Source organism: Ursus americanus, chromosome 22, assembly GCF_024610735.1.
Source record: "Ursus americanus isolate L20-20 chromosome 22, mUrsAme1.1.p, whole genome shotgun sequence".
Taxonomy (NCBI): domain Eukaryota; kingdom Metazoa; phylum Chordata; class Mammalia; order Carnivora; family Ursidae; genus Ursus; species Ursus americanus.
In genome coordinates this window covers 24,673,001-24,683,448 of record NC_142148.1, presented here as the reverse complement: position 1 = coordinate 24,683,448, position 10,448 = coordinate 24,673,001, and the positions used below count along the sequence as shown (strand labels likewise).

At 49.8% G+C, this 10,448-nt stretch overlaps 1 protein-coding gene across 2 annotated transcripts in view; it reads right to left on the bottom strand.

The window, feature by feature from the left end:
• Positions 1-771: 771 nt before the first annotated feature.
• Positions 772-10,448, bottom strand: part of CDK5RAP1 (CDK5RAP1 mitochondrial tRNA methylthiotransferase) — a 73,143-nt gene continuing 63,466 nt past the window's right edge. Inside the window, exons 14-15 of one of the 2 annotated variants that reach the window (XM_045806801.2) lie at positions 7,434-7,582; positions 772-896 (exon numbers count right to left, since the gene is read on the bottom strand). In XM_045806801.2, coding sequence (XP_045662757.2) covers positions 833-896; positions 7,434-7,582 — 213 coding nt within the window. In that variant the 3' untranslated portion in view covers positions 772-832. The remainder of the gene's footprint in view (positions 897-7,433; positions 7,583-10,448) is intronic. The other variant, XM_045806793.2, reaches the window with a different exon arrangement.

The window sequence follows — 10,448 nt, the reverse complement described above, 5'->3', positions numbered from 1 at the left end:
TAGTTCAGGCTCCCTCAGAAGCAGACCCTGAGATAATAGAGTGCAGGCAGAATTTTGGGGAGATGACCCCAGGAAGTGGGAGGAGTGTGGGAAGTGAGTCCTGCAGGAGTGTGGAGCCCAGTCAGGCTCCTCTGCTCCATAGAACTCACCGCTCTCCCGGCCCTGACGCAGTCTGTGTAGCAATCGCCCACCTACTCACATGATTATTTGGTCAGTGCCTCTGTACTTAAACAAACGGTAAGCTGCCCGAGGGCAGGGACCCTGTCTTTGTTTTTCACTGTGTCCCCCACACCCTGTCCAGTGCCTCCCACCCAGGAGACACTCAGAAAGTACATGTAGTGAGAGACTATGGACTATGAGAAACAAACTGAGGGCTACAGAGGGGAGGGGGGTGGGGGAATGGGATAGACCGGTGATGGGTAGTAAGGAGGGCACATATTGCATGGTGCACTGGGTGTTATACACAACTAATGAATCATCGAGCCTTACATCGAAAACCGGGGATGTACTGTATGGTGACTAACATAATATAATAAAAAATCATTATTAATAAAAAAAATAAAAAAAATTGACAATTATAATAAAAAAAAAAAAAAGAAAGTACATGTAGGATAACCAGCTCACCTTTGAGAAGTCACCTGGCTCAGCCTCCTCATCTTTCAGATGGGCTCAATGAAATTAAATGACTTACCCAAGGTCACACAGCAAATCTCTGGCAGAGCTGAGCCCAGAACTCCAGCTTTTTGTTTTCCCTTACACGGGCATCTCTCTATGCTCCAAATTGAGGACTCCTGTTAGGACTGCAGAGTGAGGCTAGAGGAGCAGACGGAGCTCAAATGCTGGTCGGGTTGAAAGGTTTGGCATCATTCTGTGGCCCACGATAGCCAGGGAAAGTTCTGGGAATAAAGTGAGTAAATCTGTGTTCAAGAAGGAGGACCAACTGGAGGTGCGGAACATGGTGATGTAAGGTCCAGCAAGGCAGCCAGAGAGTCCAGGTGGGCAAGGCTGCAACCTGACCTGGCCACTGCCTACCAAGGGAAGCTCATTCAATAAGTGTATCTTAGATCCTGGACCAAAGAGAGCTATGGTGAGGGTCAAGAGATGACCCAGGAGCTAGGTCTAGTTCAAGAAGCCTAGATAGTCTTGCAGGGTCTGAACACCCAGGCCAGAGGGTTGCACGATGCCAGGGGGTGCCATTCACACTGGGGTCCTGTCCATAGCTCCGCAACAAGGAAAAAAGCAGCAGGGCCAAAGCCACTGGGGAAATAACACAGGAGGACTGCTTGTAAGAAGCAGCCTAAGAGTAAGAGAATCGGCAGAGATTCACAAAAGCCTGTGCTGCAGTCAGGGTCATCTGGTCCCAACACAGAGAGAGGACTGCAGTGAGGAGGGGTCCAGAGGCTGGGAGCTGGGAGGCTGGTGACAAGGCCTCTGCAGATCAGAGGCCAGATGGGAGACCAGAGGCACCTGTCCCGCTTCCTCCATTCTGCCCCTCACCTAACTGGGCCGGAATGACACACTGGCCCAGCAAGGAGGTATGAGACCCTCCCTTGAGCCCAAAGTGATGGTGGGGAGCCAGGGCGAGATAAGGGCTGGTCAGCGCAAAGGTTGGGGCAGGAGGGGCCCAAGCCAGACCCTCAAAGTCAAATCTCAGAAACTCAGTTTACCAAAAATCTACTGGCCAAATGATTAATTCTTTGAAACTCAATTTAGTAAATGACCAATTCTCCAAGTCTACCATTTACCAACTTACCAAAACTTACTCCAAGGACTACCCTTCATATATTTGATAAGTGAGTATTTTCATGAATATTTTCTTTGATATATTTAATGGATATGTTCTTATTGTACAACCAAATTCCTAGTGTCTTAAGGTTGATTTTTCAGTTTACATTGACTTGTTTCTAAACTTTTTCTGAGACATTTTCTGTTTCTGCCAACATTCTAGCATTTCTAGGAACACATTGTTTCAGTTGTTTTCCTCAATTAAATGAGAAGAATGAAATTCATTAATAGATTCCTAAGATGCCTTCAACGAACTGAACATTTTTTGAAATGCTGCTAGGAAGAATATCTTCATAAGAATGTGTTCATAGTTACTGAATATATTCAAGAAGAAATTCCCTCAAGATAGGTTTTTAATAAATGGGCAGAGTAGCTGTTTAGAGACCTGGTTTTCTGGAGTGGAGTTTTCTGGTAGGGGACAGTGTCCCCTGAGGAAGGGGAGGAGAAAGGGGCCACACCAAGTCCCTTCCCTGTTCTGGACAGTGGAACAGCCAGGGGTCAGCTGGCATGGCCCCACCCTGCGCTCACCAGGGCACTGAGCTCCCCTACCCACACCTCTCGCAGAGCTGCTCGGAGAACAAGACCTCCCGCTGCCCAACGTCAAGGGCATCTCCTTCGACCAGGCCGAAGTGGAGCCCTCCAAGGTAAATGCCAAGAAAAAGAGCTTCCTGAGACCGCTCCCCGCCATGGGAGGTCAGAGCTAGAAGGGTCTTGGAACCCTACAGGTGCCTTGTCCCTGTCCTGCGGGGGCAGAAGCTGAGGCTTGGGACAAGGAGGCACTGCATGTGGCAAGCCCTTTACCTCCCTCGTCTCACCATCTCATAGCCATCCTGGATGTGATGCCCCGTTTATAGACGAGGAAACTGAGGCTCCACGGGGCTCCATGCATCCCTCAGGGAGCCAGGCCCCAGGCTCACCAAGAGCTTCAGTGCCTCACACAGGTGGTCTTCATCATGAGCTCCACCAAGTCAATGTTATTATTTCTCCCATTTTACAAGAGAGGGAACTAAGGCTCAGAGAGGTAGAGACACTTGCCCAGGGTAGCAGAGCCAGGGTTCCAACTGGGGTTTATCTGACTTCAAAGCCTTTACCCTTAGCCAGGACCACCCATTCCCCAAAAACTCAGGTGTCTTGATGCCCAAAACAGGGCTGTTGCCTCTGGCACCTGCTCTCTGTGAACTGCCAGAGGGTGGGAACCCGGGCCGGTACTAGGCTGGCTAAATGCCAGGGAGGTAAGATGAGGCCAAAGAGCAGAGGGCCAAGAAAACCAGCAGAGGAACCACAGAGGCGCTGCCAAGGGAGTGCGCCAGCTCTGAATCTGCCCCTAGCGTCGCCCTACCCCCTTGGCCTTTGTCCCATCCCTCAGTGAGGAGAATCTGAGAAGAGGCAGGTGGGGTTGGTGGGACTGGGCAGAGCTCAGAGCTGCCCTTCATTTCTTCGTTTCCCACCTTCACGAGATTCCCACTTTTTTTTTTAAGATTTTATTTATTTATTTGACAGAGAGAGAGAACACAAGCAGGGGAAGTGGGAGAGGGAGAAGCAGGCTTCCTGCTGAGCAGGGAGCCCGATGCGGGGCTCGATCCCAGAATACTGGGATCATACCTGAGCTGAAGGCAGACGCTTAACGACTGAGCCACCCAGGAGCCCCACGAGATTCCCACTCTTAAACAGCAGTGCTGAAGGAGCTCTGGGGGCAGGGCAGAGAGCAAATCAGACGGAACCTCCTGGCTGTGCAACGTCGGACAAGCCACCGCCCCCTCTCGGCCTGTTGTCCCCGTTTATAACATTGAGATAAAGATATAAGGTGGAGGTGAGGGTTCCCCTCAGAAGCACAAGGAACTGCTAGGACCATGGATTTCACCCAGCCCTACTCTGACCCACCCTCCTACACATCGTCTGAGCTTCAGGATCCTCAGCTCATGCCCCAATTCTGGACTCAGGATGCCTAGTTCCCAGTCCTGACGTTCGGGAGACACTAGAAATCTGCTTTCAAGAACCAGAAGTTATGGTGCAGGAGGCGGGAGGGCAGCAGCAGTTTGTCTCATAAAACCCCAGCTCCCGGCCAGTGCTACTCCCCCACCCCATCCTCAGACCGAGACCGCACCCAACCTGGGGTAACCGTGGCAGGGAGGGGTCAGCCCAGGATGACCCTAGGTCGGGGCTGGAAGAGCTACTACAGGTAATACAGGGGCTGGAGCTGCTCCAGAAACGAGGCCACAACTCCTGGCAAGGTGGGCCAGGCAAGGGCCTCTCTATAGTTCTGAATGCCAAAAATGGCAAAGTCAGGACACAGTTCCAGCAGCTCTCATAACCAGACCTACAGAGGCAAGAGGAGAGAGGGTGGGGGGGCTCATAGGCTCACCCACTGATTCACTTCTAGGCTGCCTCTCACTGTTGTGCCAGTTACATATTACACAACTCCAAGATGCACCACTCATACTGTAGTACACAAACGACATCACCTGGAGTTGGGCAGTGCACAATCTGCACATCCTTACATGGCTGCCCTGAACACTCCCTCATTCATTCACTGTCACTAATTCATTCTGTTAATACATATCACTGGCTGCTCTGTGCCTGGCCTTGTGCTGAGTGATGCTGGGAGTTAGACCCAGTCCCTGGAACCTTCAGGAGCTCCCCTTCTGGTGGAAAAACAGGTACAAGAGCAGATGGATTCCAACAGCATGGTTTGGGCATTGTGGGTGGAGGCATGTGGAAGGCTCTAGCTGGATGAGAGACCTATCTCAGGGTGACACCGGCAGGATGAACCCCAATGCATCAGAAACATTAGAGGACTTTTGATTGATAGGTTGTAGGAAGAGCTCCAAGGACTGATCTGTTCCTTCCTTCACAAACATTTCCAAGACCCTCCTTCCCCTTGTCCAGTCTGTCCCTGACTCTGCCTTCTTGCCAACAGGGGAAGTTGTACCCTTAGGACACATACAACCCCTCTCAAGATGGCTTGAGCCTCCTCAGGGAGAGCTGGCTTTATGGGCAGCGAGGACAGATTGGGCATGTCTACCTGCTTCCATCCACAGGGTTATGTGCTACTGACTGTTCCAGAAGAATAGCCGGTTCTTGCCGAGGGCCTGTCCCTCCCCTCAGCCACACGCGTTCTGGATCCTTGAGAGGCCGGGAATGGCTACAGTCACAATGGAAAATCTCAGTTGCAATAAAAGATGATTCTTGCTTGAGGAGTCTGGTTCTGAGTTTGCTGAGGGATTCTGGGAGGTGGTGAGGCTACCCTGAAATGTTTAAAGGAAGGTTTTTCCTCCCTGATAGTTCCTGTGTTCCCTTGACCCGTGAGGGAGACATTCTGAATTCTGTCTTCAGTGTCTCGGGGAAGGGAGGCTCTTCAGAAAACAGAGAAAGAGCTTGAGCTTCAAGAGCCCAGGCCCTGAGCAGATGGGACACAGAAAGGACACAGGGAATATGCACATACAGGAAAGTTCCCTGCTGGAGAGGGAAGAAGAGGAAGGAAACAGTTTTGATGTCCCTAAGAAAGGGGGGGGGGACTACAGGAGCCTGAGATATTTGAACACAGAGGAAAGGGGTTAAGGGAAGCAGCCAGACCCCTAAGTGTGGAGCCAGGTCCAGGTGGAGGATTATGAGATGGCCACACCGCAGAGGTGTGACAGGCAGGAGAGTGACTACCATGTGCCCACGAGCAGGGCCATCAAGGGAGAGAGTGAGGAGTCCCCCCGCCAACCAACATCCAGTCCCATGTGGCCCAGGCAGAGCAGGGCAGTGAGCAAAGAAAGCCCAGGTCCCAGAGGGCTACACAGTCAGAAATGTGAATAGCTCCATGGTTGCCAAGGGCAGCAAAGAGGGCAGATGCCCACTCCCACACCTGGGTAACCTGCCAAAACCCACAACGAGTTAGGACTGGCCCCAGGAAAGGGCAGACGAGGGGAAACTGGATTGTGATAAAATCCCCATCATGGGCGGGATGGAGGCTCATAATAGTCTCTGTTTCAGGAGTGAACAGGGATCAGCAGCCCAGTAACCCCAGCTGGCCTCTGGAAACTGGCGGGCCCATGGGGAGGCCCTCCCGGAGGCCAGTCCTTCACCGGCCACCCAAACCATGGAGTGCCCCTCATGGATCTGGTGCAGGGTCCCTGGCCTGTAGTAGGAGCTTGCAGCCCAGAGCAAACACTGCTGTGGGTTCTTTACTTGACTCCCCATCTGTTTTACAAATATGAACCACAAGCCCAGCCGTGAAGGAAATAAGTCCCCAACAAGCAGCCCCCAGAGAAGTCCCTGGGCAAGAGGGCAGGACCACACTGCACTTCAGCCTTGCAGTCTCCCAGCCCTCGGTGCACACGTGATACACCTAAGATAGGGTGGAGGCTCGGAGACACCTCCCCAGAGGACAGTTGCATTCTAACCCCAGAATTGTCCCACCGGTGGGTAGACACACAGCCTGGTGCATGGTAGATACATAGTAAGTACTAAATAACTGAATGGAGACATCCTCAGGACCTTGAAGAAAGCTGGGGAAGCCTTGGTCTGCTCCTCAGCAGGAATAAGCTATCCAGGCATGAGAGGGCCTGTCCTACCATGGAAGCCCCTCCATTCCCCTCCTGTGACAGTAACAGGTGCATCTCACTTAACAGTCTATAGACACAGACAGCTGTTATCCCATTAGATTCTTATAACACTGAGCGGCACCTGATGGGGTATGCAATTACCCCCGTTTGCCCAGGCAGGGTTGCCCACACCCCTCTGGTACTGGAAGTCAGGACACGGGCTCCAAAGACCACCATCCTCCTCCCTCCACCCCAGATGGCCGCCCCTTGCCCCCATCCCAGGCTTCTTCGCTCAGCTGGGGAGCAAAGAGCCCAAAACACCTGTGCCATTCACCTGCTCTGGTGGCCTAAAGTCTTCCCCAGTGGCATTGCTCCTGAAGGTCCTTTTAAGGAAATATTAAGAAGTAGTTTTCACATTTTTTTCAAGGCTAATGATTCATTTCCTCAAATAAAAGCTTACAAAGAAACCTGATATATAAGAGATGACAAGAGAGGGGCTCTGACTAGAATGAGGCTCGGGGCTAGAGTTCCACCCCTCTAGTTCCACCTTCTTTTTTTTTTTTTTTAAGATTTTATTTATTTATTTGACAGAGAGAAAGACAGCCAGCGAGTAGAGAACACAAGCAGGGGGAGTGGGAGAGGAAGAAGCAGGCTCCCTGCTCTGCTAGGAGCCTGATGCGGGGCTTGATCCCAGGACCCTGCCCTCCCGAAGGCAGATGCTCAACGACTCAGCCACCCAGGCACCCCTCTAGTTCCACCTTCTAACCTCCAAAGCAGACACATCTGAAGAACCTCTATGCTCCACAGAGTTAAGATACTGAGTTACCCAGGAGGGAGGCCCCAGTGCATGAGCCACCAAGAACCAAGGATCAGGGCCCTAAGGGAAGCGAACACAGGATGGATGCGTTTTAACAGATAGAATAGTAACCTAAAGAATGGGGGAGGGGCACCTGGCTGGCTCCTTCCGTTGAGCATGCTACTCCACTCTAGATCTCGGGGTGGTGAGTTCGAGCCCCATGTTGGATGTAGAGATTACTTTAAAAAATGAAGAGGGAAATTGATCAGAAGATAGAAAAAGGCCTAGAAGGAAGGACACGGAAGGCTCTCCCTCTTCCCCACCTGCAGTGAGGCACCACTATCCTCCAGCTGTGGGCTCTGCCTCCTCCACGCCTGGTCCAATACCCAGTCCAATCCTGTTGTCCTGCTTGGTAAATGACTTTCACATCCAGCCGCAACACCACATGGACAAGGTACCCATCTTCTCTCACCTGCATTATAACACAGCAGCCAGAAAAGACTTTTCAAAACATAACCCAAATCATGTCACTCCCTGTTAAAACCGTCCAACGGCCTCCCATCCAACACAGAAGAAAACCCACTGTCTTCGCCACAGCCCCCAGCCTCTGCCTCTCCTGGTCTCCAGTTGTCCCCGTGCCCCTCCCCTCATCAGGCACACCAGCCTTGACTCGCTCCCCACCGGGTTGCTCCCTACTGCAGGCTTGTGCCAGCCATTCCCTCTCCCTCTTCCCCCCAGCCTGCATGGGATAGTTTCTTCTCATCCTTTACATCAACTTAGAAATCACTTCATCTGAGAGGCCCTCCACTACTCCCATCTCAAACCTTCATTTCTTTAAGAACACTTAGCACAACTTGTCATTATTTTATTGAATGGTTTGTTACTTGTTCTGTGTCTGTCTCTCTGACTACAAATTATGAGGGGAGAGACCATGGCTCATTGATACATTTCTGGGCTTGATACATAGTAGGTGCTTAATAAATATCTGAGGAGGGGCGCTTGGGTGGCTCAGTCAGTAAAGCGTCTGCCTTCAGCTCAGGTCCGCATCCCAGGGTCCTGACATCAAGCCCTGCATCAGGCTCCCTGCCCAGCAGGGAGTCTGCTTCTCCCTCTGCCCCCACCTCTGTTTATGCTCACTCACTCTCTATCTCTCTCAAATAAATAAAATCCTCAAATTAACTAATTAATTAATTAAATATTTAAAGAATACACGGATGGATGGATGGATGGATGGATGGATGGATGGATGGATGGATGGAAGGATGGATGTGTGGTAGATGGATGAACTCATCACCACTAATCCAGGCCCTGCTCCCATCTGAGGACACACTACTGCTAGAAACCAGAGGGGAGGCAGGGCCAAGGACTTCAGATTTTCCATTTGCATAAATATATATTCCAAGGAGAAATAATCCTTATCTGCTTATTAAAGCAAAGAGCTCTTTTTTTTAAAGACTTTGTTTATTTGACAGAGAGAGAGTGTATAAGCAGGGGAAGCAGTAGGCAGAGGGAGAAGCAGGCTCCCCGTCAAGCAGGGAGCCCGACACGGGACTCAATCCCAGGACCCTGGGACCATGACACGAGCCAAAGGCAGCCACTTAACCGACTGAGCCACCAGGCGCCCAAGCAAAGAGCTCTTTAGGTGATGCCTTAAAGCAAAACCTAGTTTGAGATGTTAGATGGAGTCAAACTGCTTTTCCGTCTGCCGTAAACTTATAATTCAGATATTTCACTAAATGACACTCACTTTTCCCCCACAAGAAACCCAAATGCTTGAGGTTGGCAAGAGCAAGCCAGATCTCACATGGATCAGGAATCCTGAAAATATTCGTATTCTTTGAAAAGCATATGATAAATTTCTACTTCTGGAGATTTTCTAAAGAAATCATCAGAGATTCAGAGAAAGATTTAAGGGCAAGACTTGTGGCCACAGCATTGGTTTTATGATGAAAATTTGGGAACAAGCTACATGTCCAACAACAGAGGATCACTTAATTATCTGAGCCACAGTTTCTTCATCTCTAAATGGGGATGTGGGTGATGATGGTGATGATGCTGTCGATGATGATGGTAACAGGTTGTCATCAGGGTGGAAAGCGTTTTCTGAGTGCTCATTAGTAGGGGTGTGGTGGTTGTGGCCACAGCCTTAGGACTCGAGTTTCATTGTGATTTCCATGACATGACCCTTCCCTCCTTCTCAGGCAAAGCCGGTTCCCCATGATGTAAAACCCAAGCTGGCTGAAACCATAGGCAAATGCCACCATAGTGACACCTGCAGCTATATATGGAACCAACTTATTGCACTTTCAGAACAGGATGCCCATTAGCAGGTGCTCAGAGGGACAGCAGCAAAGACAAGGTGCCGCCAGTTACTTGCCCCTCTGGGGATAATAAAAAGCTCCTCTCAGCACAGACACAGTCACCTCTGGCCTGCAAAGTCGAGACCACTGGCCTGACTCTGGACAGTGACATCTGTGGGGCAACTAGGTAGAAAAAAACAGAGCCAATACACGGACATTTGCAAACATGTCCTGGAAGTAAATACTTAGGCTTTTAAAACCTCTTATGCATTTGTGAGAAGGTCTATTCACTAGTACAGTTTCAGTAGAATATACCAAGAAAACTCTATCCTTCTACTAACAATGAAAACTCAAGAGTAACATTAACACGTCTCTACACCTGCCTTTATTTTGGTAAAAGCACTGTAAAGGATCCATTTTTTTGGTAAAGAAACAATCCAAAAATCCGTATTTTCTTGTTGCAAACAAGGTATGAGTAGTTGCCAAAATCCAGGGAAAATCTAGAGAAATGGTATAAAATCTGAGAGAAAGGTGGGTGAACAAAACTGAAAATGCTCAACATGATAGTAAAAAATGATGATGATGGCGATGATGATAGCAAATTATAGAATACTCACATATGCTAAGTGTGGTGCTAATCTTGTAACATATTTCATCTCACTTAATCCTCATGACAATCCTATATATGGACAATATTACCCCTACTTTACTGATGAGGAAACTAAGACACAGAAACGTTGGATAATGCCCAAGACCACACACCGGCAGGTGGCTGAACCAAGATTCACACCCAGGTCTGTCTGGCCCCAAAGCCTGTAGGCAGAAACTTCACCTTCTCCTAAAACCCATATTCTTCACCTTTGATAACTCACAAAGCCCACTGAAAATCTCATGAGAGAGCCTAAGGAATGAAAATTGACCCAAACTTTACAAGCAATGTAAGAGTGTGCAGGGATACAAGTTTCCTGTAGGAGGCCCCTGTGAGTTCCTGCTATTGGCCAAGATCTGAGATTACCTACACCAGAGAAGGAAACTGCG